This window comes from Triturus cristatus, chromosome 9 (genome assembly GCF_964204655.1).
Source record: "Triturus cristatus chromosome 9, aTriCri1.1, whole genome shotgun sequence".
Classification (NCBI taxonomy): Eukaryota; Metazoa; Chordata; class Amphibia; order Caudata; family Salamandridae; genus Triturus; species Triturus cristatus.
In genome coordinates, this window is record NC_140592.1 from 363,552,427 (window position 1) to 363,576,304 (window position 23,878).

General features: G+C 43.3%; 1 protein-coding gene across 1 annotated transcript in view; it reads left to right on the top strand.

The window, feature by feature from the left end:
* CACNA2D2 (calcium voltage-gated channel auxiliary subunit alpha2delta 2) overlaps positions 1 to 23,878 on the top strand; it is a 1,194,468-nt gene that overhangs the window by 667,362 nt on the left and 503,228 nt on the right. The window contains exon 5 of the mRNA XM_085627677.1: positions 18,273 to 18,411. Within this exon, the coding sequence (XP_085483803.1) occupies positions 18,273 to 18,411 (139 nt within the window). The remainder of the gene's footprint in view (positions 1 to 18,272; positions 18,412 to 23,878) is intronic.

The following is a 23,878-nucleotide window of genomic DNA, read 5'->3' on the forward strand; positions in this document are numbered from 1 at the left end:
TGGGCAGCTGCTGGTCGCGCCGTCCTGCAGCGGCCTACGTTCTCATGGCCACCATAGTCCTTGTTGTTGCTGAGGTAGGGGAACAATGGAGAAAATAATATGGAGGATCCGGAAAATTAAGGTCTGCCGCATGTAGTGCAACCATCAGCTGGCTCAGTGGCACTATGTGCCACAGGGCTGTGGGGCCCCCTGCACCAACTGCTTTAGGCTCGAGTACCAAGTGACCCTGATAATAACTTTATTACCATCCATGAGGGAGGCCACTTTACTAGGTTGCTTGAGGTCCCACTACCTGCACTACTCATTGAAACACACCTCTATTGGTACTCCACTTTAATATGGAATCCAGTGCTACCAGCCTATCGTGGACAACAAATCGAGGCCCAAAATATCCAAAAGGTAAGTATATCTAGGCAAATATCGGTTTACTATTCTTAACTCCACATTTTTTAACCTTGACAAAATATATCTATCCATACCTACCTATATGCACTTACCTTCTCTTTATTTTTGGGCACACTATTTTGGTAGCACAATGTTTCTGCATTTGATATTTCAAAGTGCAACGCCTCGATTTTGGCTTGCTCATCTCAACAAGCCAAACAATGTGGAGTTTCTCTTTCAGAGCCTCGGAGGCCAGAATGAGTCCTAACAGGTATGTTGGCTTTGAGTAACAGCAATATGAGAGGTTCATTTCTGAGCCTCGTGCAGGTGCGTATTAGTCAGCTGGAGAGCAGGCTAAGCTGCTCTTGATAATTCTGCACGTGCAAAGCCACACAAAAAGCAAACCTTTATTTAATCTCCTCCCCCCTTATTCTGATCCTTTAGGTATAGCCCCATTGTGAGCTGGTGAGAGGATTTAGTGAGACCGTATCGGAAGAAAATGAGTTATGAGATTAATGGGGCTGAAATGTATTGTTTCTAAAGCTGTTTAATTCTTATGTTTACTGGAGGTTGCACTCACTCCAGTACCAGACCTTTATGTTTTGTCCTACCTGCTTTCGCCCTTGTTTTATTCTTTGCACTTAACTTCCATTTCCCTATTTCTGGTGGACACCTGCCAAAGGCGAAAGTGCCCTTTCCTTCTGAAGACCAAGTACAATGTGCTTAGATCTCATGCTTTTGCCAGCAGCAAAAATGCTGAATAGATGCCCACTTAAGATTTCACGCCACAGGTGCAACACTAAATGTAAGTCTGTGTTAACAATTCCACAGCCATACATTTTAGAGCAGAGTTCTAAAGGCCCTTGAATGCCATAGCGCATGAATGTCTGCATTAGAACTTGCATAGATCCCATCAATGTCCGAACCATGCAATGCCACATATAAAAAACCGACAGCAGTAATATGAATGCCCACATATTTAATCTCTCAAATCAGGGAATGTCTAGAGCTGTCCAATGACTGAAGGCAGTAAATGTCTGAGAACCTGAGCCAAGTCACATGAAATTTGTGAAGTTTAAGGCTACGAATTTATGGAGCTGGTTAAAGTCTGAAGCTCAGGCTGAGTCCACAATGTCCTAGTACCCAGGAATGTGAGTGCCTTAGAGGAACAAATGCTAACCACTAGGCCCCTCATCACCCCATAAGTCGCCACCACCATGAAATCCATATACTCAGGCGTTGCATCGAACCCGTGCCCACACCACGCTTACCTCGATGGACTGCAGCCGTCAACACCATGCTCAGACCCATTCTGAATGCCTCCACCGCTTCCATGACCTTCCCAGATGCTTGGAAATATGCAACTGTCTTCCCTTTGTTGAAGAACCCTTCTTCGGATCCTTCAACGGTCACCAACTACAGACCAATCTCCCTGCTACCATACCAGGCCAAGGTCATAGAGAAAATCATCAACAGCCACCTCACTGAATGCCTTAATGACCACCAACTCCTCAACACCACTCAGTCTGGTTTTAGACCCATTCACTGCATGGAAATTTGGGAACACAGCAGCATCATCCTCCTGGACCTCTCTGCAGCATTTGACACAGTCGTCCAACCTATACTATCCAACACCTACACAACATCATAATCCAAGGACACACCCTCCAATCGATCTGCTCCTTCCAAACTGGAAGGACCCCGGTCAGTCATTCTGGAACCGTATACTTCACCTCAAGCTCATTTGCGGGGTTCTGCAAGGATCCTCACTGAGCCTGACCCTCTTCAACACATACATGATCTCTCCAGTCAGCATCATCTGCTCTCATGAATCAATGTCCTTTCCAACCTTGACAACATGCAACTCATTCTCTTCCTCATGGACAAGACACCCAGTACCCCGATCGGGTTAAATGCCTGCATGACTGAAATGGCCCACTGGATGAAGACCAACTGTCTAAAGCTGAACACCAAAAGTACCAAAATTGTGATCGTCAATAAGAGCAAGTCACCATGGTGGCCAACAAAGCTAGGACTGACTCCCACCTCACTACCCGCACCAAGAACCTCGGTATCATCATCAACAGCAAAGTCCACATTACCACACAAGTCAATGTCGTCACTGCTTCATGCTTCCATACCCTGAAGATGCTGAATGAGATTTTCAAATGGCTCCCAATCACCACCCAGAAACCCATAACACATTCCCTGGTCACAAGCAAGTTTGACTAAGGGAGCACTCTCTATACCAGGATCAACAAAAAAACTCACCAGAAGGCTGCAGGCTATTCTGAACATCAGAATCACCCTCAAATTCCCATGCCACACTCGCATTACAACACACCTGAAGGAACTTCACTCGCTTCTCATTCACAAGTGAGCCCACTTCAAACTCTTCACCTACACCTTCAAGGCACTACATAACACTGGCCTAACTTACCTCAACAATCGCATCTGGTTTCACAAACCTTTCAGACCCCTCCACTCATCTAGATTCCTACTTACACACATGCCACGCCTGTGGAAAACCAGCTCTGGCAGTCCAGCCTTCGCCTGCATCACTCCTAAAGCATGGAATGTCCTGTGGCTATACATAAGAGCTTCCTCCTTACTGCTTGAATTCCAAAAGAAGCTAAGACCTGACTTTTCGAGAAGTCCCACTTGACCCTCGGTGTGGCTAGACTCACACCTTCTCAGTTCCAGGATACCCTCCCAGGTGATAGTGCACTATACAAATCCACACAACATAACATTGGCTGTGAGTTCTAGATCTTAGGAAACCACATTTGAAACATTCCAGAAAATTGAAATGTTAGGGTGTCTTCAAATGCAGAGAAACTATATTGTTTAGAATCCATGAATGACTGTAATGTCAGGACTATAGGAATGCCACTGAATATTACAGTATGTGCCTATCTGTTTCCACAAACATCAGAAGCCAAAGTTTACATATTGTTCCTATATTGGGTGCACTTGAATGCCGCAGCCCCTATCTTTATGGTGCTCACAACTGGTGGTGACATGGCTGCAAAGAACACAGGGGACAGTGTTTTGCGGGGTGTTAGAAATGGGGTCTCCAGTTGGCTGAGGTAGGTACCTTTGTCCAAATAGGGACCCTTGCTTCTAATCAGGGTAAGGGGGATACACTCCTAAAATAATCCCTGCTCACCCCCTTGGTAGCTTGGCATGAGCAGACAGGCTTATCTCAGAGGCAGTGTGTAAAGCATTTGTGAACACATAAAATAATACAGTAAAAACACTACAAATGGACACCACACCAGTTAAAAAAAATAAGTAACCTTTATCTAAACCAAAACAAGACCAAATGACAAAAATCCACAATACAGTGATAAAAATATGACTTTCAGATGTTAGAAATAGTTCAGTTCAAGGAAATTGCAGATGCGACACTTTTCTCAAAAAGTACCTGGGATGCCCCATTAAAACGAACAAAACGGGCCGTGGGGAAGGTGATGTGTTGGTTCCTTACCCTCAGGGAAGGTGATGCGTCGGTTCCGTGCTCCGGGGGAGGTGATGCGTCAGTTCCTTACTGCAGCGCAGGGGGGTGATGCGTCAGTTCCTTACCGTAGAGGAGGTGATGCGTCCGTTTCTTACTGCATGGGGAGGTGTTGCATCAGTTTCTTACCGTGTCCCCCAACGATACGACAGACGTGGATCCTCGATGCGATGCGACGATCCGGTGATGATGCGTGAACTCATGCAGCCTTACAGCAGGCCTTGCGTCGAACTCAGTGCGATGATCTCAGACTTCAGAGATCGGTGCATTCAATGCAGCGTGCTGCGATATCCTGAGCCGTAGCAGGCGCTGCAACGGTTTCTTTGGCGATGCGTCGGAAACAAGGTGCGGATGCGCCTCGCTTCTTCAAAGTTGCATCAATTTTCCAGCTCCCTTCGGAAAACAATCTCTAGATGTCCAGAACAGCAGCAGGCACCTCTTTGCATATTAGAATTCCCAGCAAGGAAATTCAGGGGAGCTGGTGGTGAAGTCTTTGTGTCCCTGAGACTTCAGAACAGGAGGAAAACTCAGTTACAAGCCCTTGGAGATCGTCTTTCGAGCAGGTAACAAAGCAAACAGCAAAGTCCTTTTCTCCTTTCCTTGGCAGCAAATAGTCACTGCAGGCCAACCCCAGAGAGTAAACAGCACAGGGGCAGGATTCCTCCTCCGCTTCTCCGGCTCTTCTCCTTGGCAAAGATTCCTCTTGTTTCCCAGAAGTGATCTAAAAGTCTGGGGTCTGGACCCCTCTTTTTATACACAAAAATCCTTTGTTCTCTGAAGGCAGAGAGTGTCTGTTCCCAGCCAAAACCAGTTCTGTTCTCACTGGTGCAGCTTCCTGGCAGGAGGTGGAGACAGCATTGTTGAAGGTAGACCAGGCCCATTCAGGTGAAAGGAAATCTCCTCCCCCTACTCTAAATGCAGCCCTGGTCTATTCAGCCCAGCCCTGACTCATCAGACTTCTGGAGCCACTGCCCCTCTCCAGCCCCTGTCATCCAAAAGCCAGACATGCAATACACAAACCTAGCAGAGGCACACTGGATGGTTAGGCAAGGTATTTTCAAATACAGAATGTAAAAATCACCCTCACTAAAAGATGCACTTTAACATTCTGAGTTCAGGCACACTAAACTTTATTTTCCTACCTTATTCCCAGGCCCAGTAATGTTTATAAAATGTTATAAACAAACTCCCATACTGTCCTATGGAAACAGGTAGCCATGCAATTGTAAAAACCGAAATTGGCAGTAATTCACTATAAGGACATGCCACACACTTCAGGCATGTCCTACCTTTCAAATACACTGCACCCTGCCCACAGGGGTACCTTGGGCCTACCTTAGGGGTGTCCGACATGTAAGAAAAGGGAAGGGTAGGGCCTGGCAAGTGGTTGTAATGGCTCTGCAATGGCAGGCCAGAGTTACATTTACAGGCTGCTTCTGTAGGTGGCACAATCAGTGCTGCAAGCACACCAGCAGCACTTGATTTACAGGCCCCAGGCACACACAGTGCACTGTACTAAGGACTGATTAGTAAATCAAATAGGCAATCATGGAAACACCAATCCATAACAGTAATTTACAAAGGGAGCACTTGCACTTTGGCACTGAACAGAAGTGGCAAGTGCCCAAAGCATCTAGACGAGCAAAACTGAGTCCGACATATAGCAAAAACACAGGAGGCAAGGCAAAAAATTAAGGGGAGACCCTCGCCAATGGTGCCAGGTCTAACACGTGGGGAGGCTGCATCAGGCTGCTTTCCAAACTAGATGGGCTGTGGAATCCCCTTTAAAACAGCCTTGAAGGGATGAAGGCACAGTCATTTCTTACATATTAATATAATGCTGCTGCTCTGAAATAATGCTAAAATGTCTTGGCATCTGCCGTTGGAGTTCAAACTCACCCCTAAGGACAAACCTTTGGTCCCTTTTAAAACTGTGCGTAACCTAGGGGTTTTGGTAGATGACAACCTCCAAATGGAGTCACAAGCCAACAAAACGGTTAGTGTCTATTTCTCCCTGCAAAGAGCGCTTCAACAGATTCTCCCACTACTGCCTAGTGACACTTGACCCCTTGTAGTGAGGAGTTTAATTCTGAGTAGACTGGACTACTGCAACTCTCTGTATCTAGGAGCACCACAATCTGTTTTACAGAGGTTGCAGAGGGTCCAGTCTGTAGCAGCAAAACTGGTGTTAAATAGGCAGCGCAAATCCTCAACGGCGTTGGCTCTAAAGGATCTTCATTGGTTACCCATCAAGGAGTGAATTCTTTCTAAGTCTCTCTGCATTGTATTCAGAGCAGCACATGGTCTGGGTCCAGTGCCTTTGCAGAAGAAACTTACCTGGTATAATCCTGGGACAAATCTTCGTTCTTCCAGTGTAAATCTGGTAACGACCACCAGATTTAAGAAGTCCAGGATGGGAGGCAGAGCATTTGGTGTACCAGCGTCACGCCTCTGGAATGATGTGCCCCATAGTATCGGACAATCTAATTCCCTTTTTCTTTTCAGAAAAAGCTTAAAAACCTGGCTTTTCCCTAGGAATGAGCAAAATGAGCTTTCTACTTGCAAATAGGATCTTTGCTTGCTGATGCCATCTGTTAGGTCGCAGTGCCAGGATGCCCGTAGGGTGACAGTTCGCGCTATATAAGTCTATAATACAATACAATACAATATTGTATCTGAACTGGAAGTATTGAAATATTTCAGAAGCTGTGGTCACCCTTACACCGATTCCAGAAACCACAGGGACTACCTAGCAGTTTTGTAGATGTGAGCCTGTGTACTTTGTACTGATACTGGGTCTGAGACTGAAAGTTGAGCCTAAAATGCCTCCATTGACAGTTCTGGGGAGCTTGGCCAAGTAGTCAAGTCTAGCTCATTAGGTCTCTTATGGTTGAGTCGTATACCGTAAAGCTCAATTTTTACACATGCGATTCATATGAATTACGGACTCTGGATTATTAAATAAAGGAGGTTTCCAGCCTTAGCCATTGAAAATGATTACAGAAAAATCATAACCAAAGGAAAAAAAACATCTGTTTCAAAGTTAAAAGGTAGGCCTAATAGATTCACTAATAGGGGTGTGCTAAATTTGCTTTCAAATAATTTGCCCAAACTGTTTGGGAAATTGCACGTAATTACATGAAATGCAAATTCATCATTTAGAGCTATAGTTCATCTTGTCAAATTTTGGTGTGAAGATGTATTTCACAGTTAAAACATAACATTAATAACCCAAGTGGTGTGAACTACAGTCACTCGCGTTCTGGCTGTTTGTTTGATTCCCACGCTCTTGCAGTAAAATATTGCTGGGAGCGGCGCGTAATTGCTCATTGTGGCATAATGGCATTTTAGGGAGAAATTTCACGAGACAAGTGTAGCGCAAAATTCCCAAAATTACGCAGGCATAATTGGGCCTTCTCAGTACTGATCTTGTTCCAAGAATATATTCTGTTTGTTTTGTGACATACAAATACGTTTTTGCCACAGGTAGAGCAGGCCATTACCTGATTAAGATTAGGAGCATACTGGAATTTTGGGATCATGTGACTTCGTCCTTAAACTTTCTAGCCACCCTTTACAAGTGTATCTGATTCCGGCACAAAAAATTGTGCCACACTCTAAATGATGAAAGAGGTTAGCACTAGCTCGAACAACCAAATAAAATGAATTGTAATCAAATTGTGGATGGTTCCAGTCATCAACCTGACAATGCTCCTGGGGTCCTCGTTGAGCCCCCTGCTTTTCAATATATATGTTACTCCTTCGGTTCAATTGGCAGAGGCATGTGGTGCCAAGGTCGTTGCATATGCCGACGACACGCAGCTCCTGTTTACTTGGGGCAAATTCGAATTTTCCACCTCCAGAGTGCAGGGGTGTCTGACAGCCGTTTTTCAATGGCTGTCAGCTGGTCAATTGAAATGTAATGAGGATAAGACGGAAATCCTCCTCTATGGTAAATTTCCTCCTCAGTTCAGGGATTCTCTCTGGCCCTCTGCCTATCCTCCACCCTCTTGTGTGGGTCTCCCAGTTAAAAACTTGGGGGTCTGGTTTGATGAGCAGTTGTCTTTTTCACCCAGATTAAAAAACTTACAGGGTGCTGCTTCGGTATACTAAGGTCTCTCAGGAAGTTCTTACCATTGTTACCGAGACCAGCTAAGGAAACAGTGGTCCGGGCTCGGATTCTCTCTCGTTTCGATTATGCCAATGGATTATATATTGGTCTTCCTGATTATTTGCTCAAAAAATTGCAGGTGGTTCAGAACGCGGCAGCCCGGCTGGTGTTGAACATTCCTATTAGAAATTGTATAGCACATTTTCTGCGCATGCTGCATTGGCTCCCAGTCAGCAAACGTGTCGAATTTAAGGCTCTGGTCCTTGCGCATCGCGCTTTATATGATGGAGGTCCTCTCTATCTTAGAAGGCGTTTTTCCTTTTACCTGCCCACTAGGCCTCTGAGATCGTCATCTCAGCTACTTGCGTCTATCCCATGCGTACGTCTTCAACGTATGGGGGGTAGATCTCTTGCTTTTAGGGCAGCTACTCTTTGGAATGCGCTGCCTTTTTCTATGCGTGCTATTCAAGATTCGAATCTTTTCAAGAAGCAGCTCAAAACTCTCTTGTTTTAACTCTCTCTCTGCTCTGCAGACCTCTAAGTTCGCGCCGGGACACTCCTAGGAGTAGCTGTGCGCGCTATAAAATACAATAACATAACATAACATAACATAACAGTCCAATAGCCTAATATCTGGGATGCAGGAACAAGGAGTGTGTGATAAGACCTGTCCCTGTGTTGACCATCCACCATCTTATCACAAACATGTTCAACTCTGTTCCACAAGACACATATGACAAAATAGTCCCAGAACCCTCACACACTTGAGATGGGTGGCAAAGTGAGGCCTTCAAAGAGGCATACTTTATTTAAAATGGAGTCATTCAAGGAGTGCACCCCTGATGTTCAGCCATACAGCTGTGTCCCAGAAAAAATATTAGAACTGCCAGCCAGTAGGGTAGTAATGAGTTGTTTGAGGGTGAATACTCTTTTGAGTAGACATTGGAAGGTGCTACACCCTTTGGTCCTCCATTTCCCAAGCCACACCTCAGGGCTCTACTGAAGCATTCTAAAATGTATATTGGATACCACCATTGAGTACAAAGAACTCTGAACTTGCTACAGCTCCCCTTGAAAACTTCCTGTTCAACCTCTGGCTTTTCCCCATTGCATGTGGGAAATTGTGCTGTAAAACAAAATGGTTGACAGCGTTTTAAATACATTTTCTTGAGGTGATGTCACCAAACAAACCCTAATGTTGAGGATCAGACTTTTTACTTTGCTTAAAGTGGGCATTATGAGGCTGGTTTAAAAACAATTTCCAGGACAGCTGCAGTATCTTTAAAGAGTGGAGGAATCCCGCACATTTCCGCACTCTGTTTTTTCCTATGGGGACGGGGAGGTATTGTCAGTTGGGTTGCCTTATGGTTCAATCCAATGTGTTGTTTGTCTTAATAAACTTCCTTACTTCATTGCTGTGGTTCTTGAGAATCTTTGCAATAATCTTGCAATGAGTTGGAGGCCACACACAAACAGAAAGAAGACGTTTTAGCGCAGAGATGAAGAGACAATAGTGATAAAACTGGTCAGTGGCATAAATTCCTTCATGAAGGTGGAAGTAAATGGAAAGTGTGGGCTTGAATATTTTCTTTTTTGGCGCTTGTCTGAACAACATTAATCAGTGTCGCAAGAGAGAGACTGCCCAATCAGACGGATGCTCCAACAGTTACTGTGAGCAACCCCAGTGCCGGGTTCCCCTCCGTGACTCCTATGTCTCTGAAGTTTATGATGCTTTTCGCTCTCCTCAGCTCCCTCCATGAGCGCGACTGGACCAAACACAAGCATAAGCTATGGGATGTCTCACCAAAGAGACCATTAAACTCTGCTACCTGAATGCAATCGGATGGTCTGCACCTACAATACTGGTGTGTTAAGGAAGTCCATCTTCTTCCTTGATAAGAACACTAATGGCTCACCACACAGACTAGGCTGTCTGGGGCACTCTGCGGCGAAGACGTTTAAGATCAGGGGTTGGAGACAAATATCCTAGCAATGAGTACGCTGTCATGTGATCTTTCCCTAACAGTGCACACTACTGTCAATGGAACCTGAAAATTCTCCTTCAAAAGAGGACTTAGTAGTAATAAGGTGGATGTTGTATAAAAAAGGAAGAAAAACAAAAGGCAGTATATCAAAAAGAGAAAGACACTTGGAAAACACGTTCTGAGTAGGAACATTTAATCAACTACAATACTTTATCCTGTCCAACATTGAGTTCCACTTCCCAAGCAGACATTTTCCAGACGTGGATGGTTCTCAAGCTGTAATTTTGTCTCCCAGCTTTGTACCACAGACGGGGCCACCACCCAATGATTGGAAAGAGTGGATCAAAAGTTTCAAAAGCTTTGGATCTGCTGATGTTTTCATTAGGAAAGAGCACTGGGCAAAGAAGGAAATATATGATGCTGAGGTGGTTATAATGGCCCAAAGTTAAAGGAGTGCATTGCCACTGGCAAAGAATGCAGCTAATGTATAGGAAGCTGACAATTTATCTGAGGTGTAGATAGGGAAATAAAATCAGGGTTGTGTCAGTCGAAACTTACACAGAATAAACAGTTGGCAGACTGCTAAGTGTTGAATGGCCAGTTGAGGAATGAGAGAAAAATAGAGTTGAGACAGTTTTTTCAAATTGAAGAGCCAGAGGACACCTTGATGGTAGACTCAGGTTGATTGTACACTATAGTAGACAAGAACTGTTCAATGCAATGTGGCCAACAGTCGAGTAGAACCCCAAATATATTATTGCCCAAGATGATCAGGGATGTTTCATTGATGTTTTGGGGTACATATGGACCGACATCACATTTCAGGAGTGTAACATAAAAGGGAAAGTATATGAAGCCAGGAGTGCACCACTCATATTTGGATGGGTTTTCCCTTATGATGTTCATATCATCATAAATCTGAGGGTTCCGAACAAGTAACAGGGTGGAACACATCAATGTAGAAGAAATTTTGTAGGGTGCTAAGAAGGTATTTGAAGGAAAGCTAGGTGTGTTAGAAGGGTTATGCCCATACATTAGTATTAAAGAAGGGATCGACATATATGGCCGGAAGAGTACCTTTGGTCAAAAGAGAAGGGGTGAAGGGGATGGTAAGGGAAATGGTACAATATGCAGCATGTAGCTGTCACTAAATGGGGTTGATGGTAGATTAAGATTTGTCTTTAGCTTTGCCGCCTAAATCAAAATACTACCTTATGCTGTGTTGCACCACCAACTATCACCGAGATGTTGTTGAAGGGTGGCAAGTATTTTTTTCAAAACTAGATTTGAGGAGTGCTTATTATTAAATCAGGTTCATTTGCAATCCAAAGCTGTGACAGACTTCACATCTATCCAAGGTGTGTTTCAGTTAATCTGTGTGCCCTTCGGCCTCGAGTCAACAGCTAGTGTCCTCCAGCGCATGATGAGAGAGAATTTCCGGGAGGGGCATATTTTAGTATTTAAAAAGACCATCTGGTCCTATAACCGGTATTAGATCAATTGAGAGTGGTGGGGATGACATTGCATAAGGAAAAATTTAGATTTTTGGAAGCAGAGGTTGAGTGCATGGGATACAGCATTTCAACTGCCGAGTGAGACTCAAGGCAGATCTCATGAGTGGAGTGCTATTTCAGGGGACAAAACCAGGTTGAGATCCGTTTGATTGAATATTATGCAAAGTTTATCCAGGATTTCACCACAAAAGCAGAAGAATTGTGAATTTTTTTAGAGAAAGGCACGTTTTTTTGAGTGGAGGAATAAGCACCAAAGGGCTTTCAATGAGATCGAAGATTGAATTGCAAAGGCCGGTGTACTGACACCCATTGGAGAAAACAAAACATGTGTCACTCTATAGATTGGTGATGTGATTTCATAGTCTTAAAGAGGTCTAGAAAAATCAGCTCCTTTAACATCTCACTTTTTATTCAAAGCTGAAAGGAATTACTTAGTAACTGAAAGAGAGGCATTTACGACTGCTTGCGACTATAAATATTTCATCATGTGTATATGCGGTGTCAGGATTGTGATAAGGACTTATCAGAGGCTCTTATTAAAGGTGTTGCAGTCAGGTGAAGAGGACAACTGGTCTGCATGACCACCAAGGGTTGTAGCCAGATTACAGAGTATTAAGAAGGACCAGGAGATGGCTCCCAAGTGGGTGCATAAGGGTGATTGAGTCAAGGTGGAACTGGGTAGGCATGGAGTTGAAGTTTCTATGTATAGAGTGAAGGTAGTAAGAGGATATTGTGTGGAGTTGGGAAAATCGAACACGTAGCTTTGTACTAGAGAGGTTTAGAGTGTGATGGAGCAGAAAGAGAAGGTGATGGTGTAGAGGACCCATGCTGTTGTTAGATATTGAAATGGCTGACAGACTCCGTGCTAGAAGAAGAGGAGTGACGCGTGAGGTTGGTGAAGGAGAACGAGTCCAGGAAGTTGAATAAGGTGCAGGAAGATTGGAAAGAAATCTTGCAGAGTTGGACTCATTGGGGAGTCCAGATCACCCCTGAACAAGATGTACTCGTAAGTGGCAGAGTGACTACATTTGGGGGGGATCACACAGCCGTGGGGTGTTGGTATTATGACCAAAGGCCAACTTGCAAATGTCGTGCTCTACACTAGGAGTCACTTATTTTACTTGTTAGGAACATTTGTAGTGCGCACAGCTGCCCCAGCTAAGGGGCGTCCTGGCGCATGACAAGGTAAAACACAGCTAACACTGAGCATGGAAACAGAGAAAAGGGTGCAGCTAGTAAGAGGGAAAAAATTAAAACAGGAATCTTTCTATGCATTTGAGAGATTGTTTGACTTTGTAAATTGAGGGAAAGAGGTGTGCGGTATGTTTAATGAACAGTGGAATTCTGCAAGGTTCCAGGCTCTGTGTTTTCCTGCCTGCAAGGGTTCTGTAGTGGCACGTGGGGCACTGGTGGGACTTCTGGTTGCCACTACTGGATTGCTTTTCTTCATAAACCGCCTTGTTTCTTCAATGTGGCACCTAAGAATATTTGCAACAGCTGCTTCTACTTCCTGGTCCAGCTCTGATCACAACACATGAAAAAGAAACCATACATTAAGAAAAGCAAACTGATGTGCAGTTTTTTCTCAAACTCCTCAGAATACCCTGTCAATATCGAGTGCCCGAAGAGGGCTGTGGTAAATGGTCACTCCACCTTGGATAAGCCTGCCATGCCTGCTTGCCCTCCGTCAGCCGGACACCGTTTTATTTTACTATTCCAACTGGGAAAGCCCATTTTAAATGAAAAGAGAGGGGCGTTGTCCTCCAGTGAGCCCACATTTCACTGCAATGTTTACCCAGAGTAATTACTGCTGCAGAGAGATCCTCCTCTTACCTCTCCTTTACATGTGTCTTGAGGACTGAGCAGAAACAGAGAGTCTTCTTTAAATGTAGAAGCCTACGGTCGACTTTATTCTGAAGCAGAATGAGCTCACACAACATATCCTCCGACTGACAAGCTTGAATGACGTAGCAAGCACAAACATTAAACAACTAAAACTTCCCCTCCCACCCTCTAAACAAATTAACCTTCCGTTTTGGCTCAACACCCCCAAACTCCTTTTCCCCAATAAACATGCTTAAACTCGACCTTACTGTGCCCACCGATCTCACCTGGGCCTACTGGCCCTTTCCATATATCTTAACGCCTGGTCCTGTCTTTCCTCAAACTCTGGTCTTGTGTGTCCGCTCCTGGCCAGTGCTGTCCATTCTGCTGTTCCTAACATATTTTTTACTCCTCCGTTTATCTGATCTGAAACATTCCCTGCTTAGTTGTTTTACTAAAATTGAGCTCTATGTGCACAAGTTCCAGAGATAATCTCTACACCACATAAATCCTATCGAGTTCAGCTTCCAAACAAGTCGGACTCCACATATTTGTGCTGGCCAGGTGGTGGGAATTGTAACTCAATCATTTCTGCGCATGCTCCAGTGATGTAGTTGACGCTGCCATGATGGCCGCGGGGCCGTCACATCGTATGTCGCCTTCTAGTCCTTAGATGTTCTTTCTACTCCCCAAACTTCCCTTACGGAAATTAAAGTTCTACCCCCTTCTCCTCAGCCGATGTTTTACTTGGATTTTCGTCTTATCTCATGACTTCGCTGAGTTATTGCGACTGTGGTGTTAAGGTGGTTTAACAACGTGAAAAAATGTAGTGAGTACAGTGACTATGCAGATTCAGCAGGTAATAAAGAGAGCGCTGCTGCTGGTGTACTGAACAGCTCATCTCTTAGGGCGGAGCCATCTGCTGCAACAGTTTCAGCACCATGGACAGAGGCCACTAAGCTTGTTTTCTGCAGCTAGGAGCAGCTCAGTGGGCACAAACGCTGTATTTTATTGTGGCATTAGGTAGCGCTTCATACCCCATTATGGACTGGTGGCGCTGCAATGTGGGGGAGTGTGTGGTCGGCAGGGCTGCATTTCTTGTGATCCTATGTGGGAAGTGATTTGATGTGCAAAAGTGAACAGGCGTGAGCGCCTATTTAGTCTTGTATCACAGCACCTAGTACTGTGATGGATACGGTGGTGTGAGATGTACAAAATATAATTAGCTGGTGGTTGTAATTTATCCTGCTGGTCCAGTGCTAGGTTTTACTATTTCTACTATGCAAAATGTAGTGTTTTACCAGGATGGTCTGTGTTGTAGGTAGCACATGCATCTGCTACCGTTAAAATGCGTCTACATCTGGCTCCTAGTTCTGTTGTTAAATGTTCCCCAGTCCCGACTGGAGGTCCCGCTGTAAAAGCTTCTTCATCAGTGGTCAGTGGTCCCAGGAAGTTTCACATTGGTGCCGCACACATCATTGCACGTTTTTCTCAGGCTAGTTCAGCCTTGGCGTGCACCCTCCATTTGTGCCGGACCTTATTATTGAAATGTGGCACAACACCATGTACGAGCCAGAAATTATTGGCAACTTCTCAAAGGAACCATGATCCTCTGGAAACAAGATGTCTACAGTCACACAAACAAAGTGATCACTCGAAAATGTTCAAACAGAACTCTGAATTCTCGTGAGTGGAAGACTAGAATGATTGTTGTAAATGCATAAGTTTTCCTAAACTAGTGTGAACCACGTGTAGATTTATTTTCAAAGTAAGGTCCAAGTGACCACTTTATTTATCAAGGACGTGAAAACAAGATACTCTGGTGTAAATATATTGCGTAGATTGACAGACATTGCAATATTTACTTTCCATCTTGATTTTAATATGAATATGGAGACCACCAAATCAGAAAACACTTCTATACCAAGGGAGGAATCTATATTTCTCTCTGTTTTTGTTTTTTATTTTTCAATGTTGTGGGCAACTCCTTGGGGTCATTTAAAGCACCGTTCCTGGCTGCATCATGTGGATGACGTAAATAGATGGATTTTTTGAGTGAGCGATTATTATGGGTGGGTGACTACATGTTTACTAAAGGAGTCAACCCACCAGTAAGCCGAACTAAGTAATGGTGCATCGTGAGTTTCAGTGTCTGCTTCTTCCAAAGTACTCATGTCAGATTTGTGCACAAAGACCTTCTCCCTGTGCTGGTGTTGTTTTCTCTGTGTACATTGCCAGAGATTGTGAGCAACAGGAGGTGGGATGTGCAATCCGATAGGGCCACCCTGCTTCTTCTGCCACCATCACATCTTTTAATTCAATGTTTATCTTCCCATCGACTTTTTGAGGCATGGGGTGGGCTATTGCCAAGGGCCTCTATTGTCCTAGAGGCCCCTGGGAAAATTACGTTTTGCACTTTCGATTTATGTCTATTTCTGTATTCTAGCCTTTATTATATATTTTAATATTGTTTGGCAACATGGGACTTCATTTAGAGAATGGGTACTAAATTTCAAAGTTGTTCCAGCAGGGGCCCCCAAAATATGTTTTGCCGGGTGCCCCCAAAATCCTTAACATGACACTGCTTCCATTGTGGCCCACCAAGAGCAGAGGTTTTAAATCGAAGCTGAGCTGAACACAGAACAGGTATCATATCGCATATTGTGTGTAGTGTCACAATTTGAACCATTTTCCAACCTTAACTGGGTGCACCTGCTGCATTCCAGGAAAGTAAACCTACTAACAGTAATTAATGCCCTGCCCCTAGAGCACGCATGAACTCTGACGTTTCGTGCCTGCTGTGGTGAGAGCACGTCTGTGAAATACACAGTTTGAAATGAATATTCACACCAAGCAGTTCAAGTCAAATTAAAGAAGTCGTGAGATTTGCACGGAGGGTCCGATTCACAGAACTAACTTAAGACAAAATCCTAAACTTACTACCATTTTGGTATTCACAGAAGGCACTTACTCATTTTGGTATTCACAGAGGGCACTTACTCATCAATGAGTAAGTGTCTTCTGTGAATCCCAAAATGAGTAAGTGCCTTCTGTGAATACCAAAATGAGTAAATGGTAGTAAGTTTAGGAATTTGTCTTAAGTTAGTTCTGTGAATCGGGCCCAGTATGTGCCCCACATTTGAGGAGGTGAATGGTGAGTGTGCACCCGAAGGCCTCCCTGAACAGTGGGTCCCAGTAACTCGCCCACACAGCCGAGAGAGTCAGTGAAAGACAGAGTGCCGATTGCCGTATGTGGAGAAAAATCAGTGCATATCTCACTGCTTGTTTATTAATGACCTAAACTTCTTGGTGTGAATATTTATTTCAAAGTGTGCATTTTGCTCTAGATATATTTTAAGCATTCTTTCTTTCATAGGTCTGCGCAGCAGACAGAGTCGATTGCGAAATAATAGCATACATGTACATCTGATTATTTTGCCATGTGATTATGCTATATACATTTCAATCACAGAAGGAATTATGGGTCGATGTCTTATAAACTTTGCCCTAGCATGGTTAAATTGTACAGGTTTTGATGATTTTCTTTGCTATTGCCACTGTAATGTATGTTTGTATTTTCTATGGCTGTTTTCACCATGTGTGTTGTGAATATGCTCAAACATATTTTTATTTGTGCATTTCGAAAACTGTTTATGATAACTATCCGCCAGGACAGTTAGAAGTCTAGTCTTTCTGTCTGAACCATTCATACTGTATGATCCACACAAGATTATCCGTAAAATAATGTCATATTTTCCCTTTAAACATTCTTTGACACTGCCAGTGTTTTTCCCAAGTCTGCTCACCACATCTGGGAGAGGCTGCTAAGTAGAGTGAACACTTTTGGAAATTGAGTCAACCTATTTGTCATTTTGGTTTGTATAGTTATAGAAATTCTTTTAAGGGCCGTACAATCTCTACAAGGCAGGTGGGTTTCTTTGCTACTTATCATGATGTGACCAAGGATTCCAAACCTGGTGAACTGAAGGCTCACACCGCAAGATCCGGGGCAGCTGGACCGTCTTTTTAAGATGCTTCTTTTAGTGGAGGCTTGTAAGGCGGTTACGCTGGGATCCCACCTCATCTCCATCAATAGTACTGTGTTTGATCACGTCTAATTGCTAAAACCGTGTTAGGCAGAGCTGATCAGCTGTATATTTTCCATTACAGCATAGATGCTTACCTGGTCACCCTCACTAGCCTCAAGTTGCACCTCTTCGGCGCTCTATTTTTAGCAGCAGATCTGTGTGGATGAATAAAATGCTCTCATTTTGAATTATAAGGCTTATAAACTCAGCTGTCTCAAACGAGAACCTCATGATGGATTTGGTTTATGCTGTAGGTGAGGGTTTAGGATTATTGTTCTTAATGCACTGCACGTTAATGGGGTGCATTATGTCCTTATCTTCACATTGTGGAGTAGTGTGGCTCACTGGTTAGAGGCGGAAGACCCGGAAGCAGAGGACTGCCGGGACCAGGGTTCAATTCCCGACGCGGCAGGGTCGTGGACCAGGGCCAGCCGACTCGATAATTCTCGCCTCGGTGCCCACTCTAACCAGGGATCACACTCGGCAACTCTGGGCATTAGCTTGCCTCATCTCCACAACGGCCCCCCACATTCGCCGGGGATGCCTGGTTTCACCTTGGAGATACCCAGGAGGGACCATCTCACAGGGATAGCCAGGACGGGTTCCCCAGCGGTCTACAGTGCCACGACGCCTCGGCAGCAGTGCGCTTTACAAAAACACATACATTTACATAACAAAACTGTGTGCAAAGAGTGGAGCCTAATGACAATCAATATTTTGGGAATGGGACTTGGCTTGATATGTAAGTGATTGCTGGTGTTTCTCTGCAGATGTGGCTTTCTAGCTTAGAACACTGTTTGGCTTAGGCCCCCTTACACCTTTGTAATATCTAGTATTTGTGTCACTCAGGACGATGCGGAAGGAGAGGATGTGGAGAAGGAACCATCGAACTCTCTGAAGCTCGACTTCAAAGAAGATGCCCACTTCAAAACAAAGGTCAACTACTCCTACGCCGCGGTCCAGATCCCTACGGACATCTACAAGGGCTGTGAGTGGCTGCTCTCACCATACGCAATGTGCATGCATAGAAAGAGAATAAAAGTAGCGACAAAAGTGACCATAATATACAATACACCCAAAGTTAAAAGAATGTATTTGTTAAGAGTGAATGTGATATGCAGGCTACTTACTTTCCAGTTTTCCACCAACTTCTATTGACTCACGGATCTATAATCAGCTGCGATTTGTTAAGGATAAAAAGAAAACAAGTTTACGGACATTTAGTTTACTGATTTTTGTAAGTCAATGCCGTTTTAAATATCTCCCCCCAACGATGATGTACAGTGACCTGGCTTTAAGTATTCACATCTGGACTAGACTTTGTCTAGAGCAAAGTATCCTGTCTTAATGGAGCTATTGAACGTCCCCCAGATGCCAACAATCACAAAACTTAGTTTCTTATTGAAAGACCCTGGATTATTTAAAGAAAATAAACTAATGACTTGTTAGGTATATAAATGTGAAATCCTGGGCTTAACACTGGTAGTTATAGCACAAAGCAATGAGCTTTCTTTCAGATAATATGTATGAAGTATTTGAGTGGCACCAAACCAACATACAAATCAAGAAACTAAGCAATACAAATGTCAAACCAATTTAGGAAAAATAAGTAGAATTTATTTCGTAAAATGGCTCAAAAGTGGTTACAATCCGATTAAGGGTACCAGGGATATGATTTTCTCAAATTTAAATGTCAAAAAGTTACAAAGCTCGAATGAAACCCCAAGGATAACAGGGGCGCGGTTGCCTTTCCTGTAATAAAGCAAGGGTTGATTGCAGCCCTGTAGTTAAAAGTGTTACCTTCTGATTTAAATTAAATTGTGGAATTCAGAATGTTCCATTGGAGCAGACAGGGTACTGTGGCCCCCAATGTCCCCTGAAATTAGTGCAGATTCCCACTGATGCTTTGGGTTTTAAGTGCGACAAACTTGAACAACGTAGCCACTAAGGTTGCGTAACCTCAGGGATAATTTTATCACCTTTTGTCACCTTTCGCCACTCTCATGTTTTACCATAGAACTTAGAAGACATTTTGGAGCCCTAAATTATCCAGCAATACAAGGTCTAAAGCCATAGCCTTGCCGAGTAGGACTATACAAGGCTCAATATACATACATGTCAACATTTTAGAAGAGGAAAGTGAGAAATTAAAAAAAAAAAAAACTCAGGAGAATGTATTTCTCCCATTGACTTCTATTGAAGCAGAGGCAATTTCAGAGGGGAGACAGCTTAATTAAAGCCATTTTTACTTCAGAAATCTAGAGGCTCCTGTCCTAATCGGGCGTATTGTCATGTAAGCTTTGTTTCTCGTCATAAACAGCTCCAAGTGGGAAGAACCACGAAATCTTCTCTGCCACCGTTCACCTTTCTTAAGTAGTCTCTGCACTTTGTCCAAGCAGAGGCCAACATTTTCTGTGTCCTACCTTATTTGGAAGTCCAGGTTAATTGACTCTGTCACTTGCCAAGTTTCCAAACCTCAAGGGCAACTTCCAGGTTAGAAGGGCACAAACCACTCTTTTTCTGGGGCTCCAGCACAGTTGGCTGTGAAAAACAGCCTACTGTTGCTTCGCAGGAAAAGAGGTGTAATTGTCATTCATGTTCCTGGGACAGCAAGCGGCTAGGTTACCATCCCACTGATATGTACTTATAGTTATTGGTTGCAAAGAAGAGCAGATGCAGACTTCTGTCCACTTCCATCCAGTCAATGGCACAGGTGCTTCCGCTTTTTTCTAAGTCCAGTTGTATGCAGAGATGCTGGTAATGAGAAGCCATTGATAAGAGATTGATGATATGACATCAATGTATCCACATTTGTCAGCCTACTGGTGTTTCCATTCACCTCCCTGTAAAGTATCTTATATGACTTTTGTCTTGTGTACTTTCAACGTGGTAGGACCTCAAGGCCTTGGGGTAGGACTGTTAGTCCCCACCGAGTAGGTGTCTTAGTTCAATGAGTAAACTACCATGCAATCCTACTCAGTCTGCTCCTGAACTCAGGCCACCCTGGACCACATACCAGGGAGCAAGCCACCATGAAAGGAGAACCACCCAGCTGAAAATTATTTACTGTGAACATGGTTCTGTGGAGTTCCTGACTTCCCCTCTGTGTTGCCCTTCTGTTGTCCCGGTCATTCCTCTCCCTAATATACCAAGACAACCATGAGTTGATGCTCTGTATTTATGTTTCCTCCCAGCACCTCCACATTCATGCCAGATAACTGATGATAGGCCAAGGCCTTTGTTCTTCCCAGAAAGGCATTTGCCAACTAATCAGCAAACTGTGATAGAGAACTATGCAGGTGTCAGCTACAGATGGATAGAATTGGGTGTGATGGCAAAAACTCAGACCAGAGGCAGACAAAGCATTTTGGGAAAATAATATGTATCTTTGTGTACCTTGAATGTAGCCCAGTGCTGAATAAGGACTTTGGACACCAAATGTACAGAAACACCTGTAATTATGCAAATTCCTACAAACATGAGTTTCCCAGGTAAATTAGTCCACACTGGATCCAGGTTACCCACATACGAACAGTGTGTATTATGGAGTGTTGATCCATACTAACACCCAAGCACTGAGGCAAAACTAGTCCTTATGGAGTTAAAACACCAGGAAAAAAAAGCAAAAGGCTCAGAAATGAATACAAGGGACCTTGGAATCCTTGTAAGGGCCATGCATACATTCCTAACTGTGGTCTTCAATTCAGAACGAACCTAAATACCCCTTATATATCACTCGTATCACCAGCCGTAACAGAAACTTTTATTGATACATTCCACATTGTCTAGCGTCCCACCAACCCCATACATACTCTAATGTGTAGCCATTACCATCCTGGCCCCTCTTCCTTCATGCCCAGACTCCATGTCGGGGCCATCCTCCGGGTGATAGTTTAAGTAGGGGAAAATGGTTGAATTTCCTTGTTCATGGTAGTATTTCTCTAGTAATTACCCAGTACATGACTTGTTGTAAGTGTAAATAGCTCTGCAAAGTGAAATCAAGAGTAAAAAGGCAAATAAACGGTTAAAAAGGCAGAGATGCATGTTCTTTAAAAGATGTAAGGCCTTGATGCTACGTGTTTTTCATGCATTCTGGATCAGTAGTGCGGTCTGTAGCAAACCCTCTTTTTTTACAGGTAGAGCGTGACTAATGTTTTATTTAACCCCTTCGACGCGCATGACGGAGCGGTTCCGTCATGCACGTCGGTTGCGCTGTGCGCATGACGGAACCGCTCCGTCATGGCCCCGCCCGCGCACAGAACCTTCAGCGTGGCGCTGAAATCCGCGCCGCGCTGAAGGGGTTAAAAGCATTTTCTTTCTGTTGATGTTTGAGGGAGGAACAGCTCATCAATACTCCAAGTCAATGCATAATTTGCTTTGTAGAGCTTGTCCTGGGGCTACAGATATAGGGTGTGGTCTTCACACGCATGCAGAAGTTATCACCATAAGAACAAATAGGTTCTTTAACTTAACTTAAATCTTTATTGCTTGAATAATAAAAATCATTGCAATCAAAACATCTTCACATCACATTATATTTAAAAACGGTACCACATATACTATTTAAAAATTTGCCAATACATTTATAACAATATCGGAAAAAAACTGACCAAATCACCATACGTCAATCATTATTATGACATAATATTGCACATTTTGCAGTTTAAAGTGACAACGTGCAAATCATACTAATTCCCTGTTTCTAACAACAAGAATAAAATGTATTAAAAAATACTTCAATAGTTTCTGTAGCAGAATATTACAGGTACTTTTTCTGAAGGGATGACGCCCCTCTTCTCGAAACTCTGGTAATCTCTCAGGTTCTGAAAAACTATGGCTTACTCTCACCAAGAATCTGTCCAGCATTAGCCACTGAATATTAGACACCTTCAGAAAGATGGCCTCTGCACATCCTCAGCACAGTGGACTGTTGAAGGGTAAAGGTTGCTGCCTCCATAAAAAGTTTACACAAGTTAAATTTTCTCAAACACGTTTTAGCAATTAATACTGTGTGAATGAACTTGGAGAAGGCATGCATCCACTCACATTTCTATTCCATCCTCTGTAACTCATTTTAGAGTTATTTCATGGAGGCTCTAAAGGTTCATTAACTGTACTTTACTGTATACATATAAATTGTAAGAATGAACATTTTATAGATTTATCCATAACTGGATCTGTAGTTAACGTCTTCAAAATGTACACAATGATACTCTAAACTGATTCACGTAGATAAGGTGGGTAGAAGATTCAAGGTAGTTGCCCAGATGGATAGACAGATCTGCACTATAATGTCACTTTATGCACCTGACAGTACACAGAAACTATTCCTTAAAACTTGCATTTCTGAGCCGTTTGATCTGATGAAAGGCAAAATCCTGATTGGTGGGGCTTTGAGTGTAGGATTCGATCCAGCACAGGACCATACCCTGCAGAAGTATGATGGGGCGATTAGCCTGTGTGGGCCTTGCTGACTCTTTAGAGGAGGTGTGACCTAGTGAGTGGGTAGTGATACTCATGCAGGTGAAATAGATTATACCTTTTACTCAGCAGCACATAAAACTTAAGTACTATTACACTACTTTTTGTTGTCTACCAGATTATGTGCATGCATTAAAAAAAACAATATTGGTAATATAGCTATATAATACATGAGATTCTGTAATCCCTGAATAAACACCAATCTCTAATTTCTTTATACTCAGTGACTAGTGATGCACTCAGTTGCCGATTATAAAGAAAAGACGCCAGAACTTGACTAGTACAAGTTCTTACAGTCGATTTCTGAAATCACAATGCCTGCTGCCAGAGCCAGGTCAGGCCAAGGATCAAAACTGAAGCAGCTGTTTAAATCAACGAAAACGGAACACAGCTTTTCTTTCTTCTGCTCTATATTAATAGCTTAAATGACAAGCAGAGAGAATTTTATTTTGCACTCAAATAGAGAAAAGCTAGAAACTTTCTGCATGTTTCTCCACATTCCCGCATGTGGCACTTTCTTTTTATTTTAAACTGACCAGCACAACACTGTTTCTAATATCTGTTTCAAGAAATATCTAACAGGTTTTTGATGCATTTAATGTTGTACTATAGGTTTTATTTTTATTCTTTTATGGTTGCAAACATGGTCGCTCTTTCATATGAAAGAGCTAAGCACCAAGGGGTTAGGTGGTTTGAGGGAAAGGTGATGATGTGATCATGTATTAGATGGGATAAAGTACCACCTGGTGTACATGATAAGGATATTGCAAATCACTCAGAGTGCCATAACCTTATAAAGGATTTCAGCCTTCGGCCTCATTCCTGTATATGGTTATGTAACTCTTCAGTGACTTGCAATATCTTTATAAAGTACTGCAGAGTGTACTTTATCCCTTATTTTTTATCATGCACTAATCAGCATTCAGCTGCGCTCTCTCTGCCGAGTTGCCAGTGTGCATAGATGGCGGCTGAAC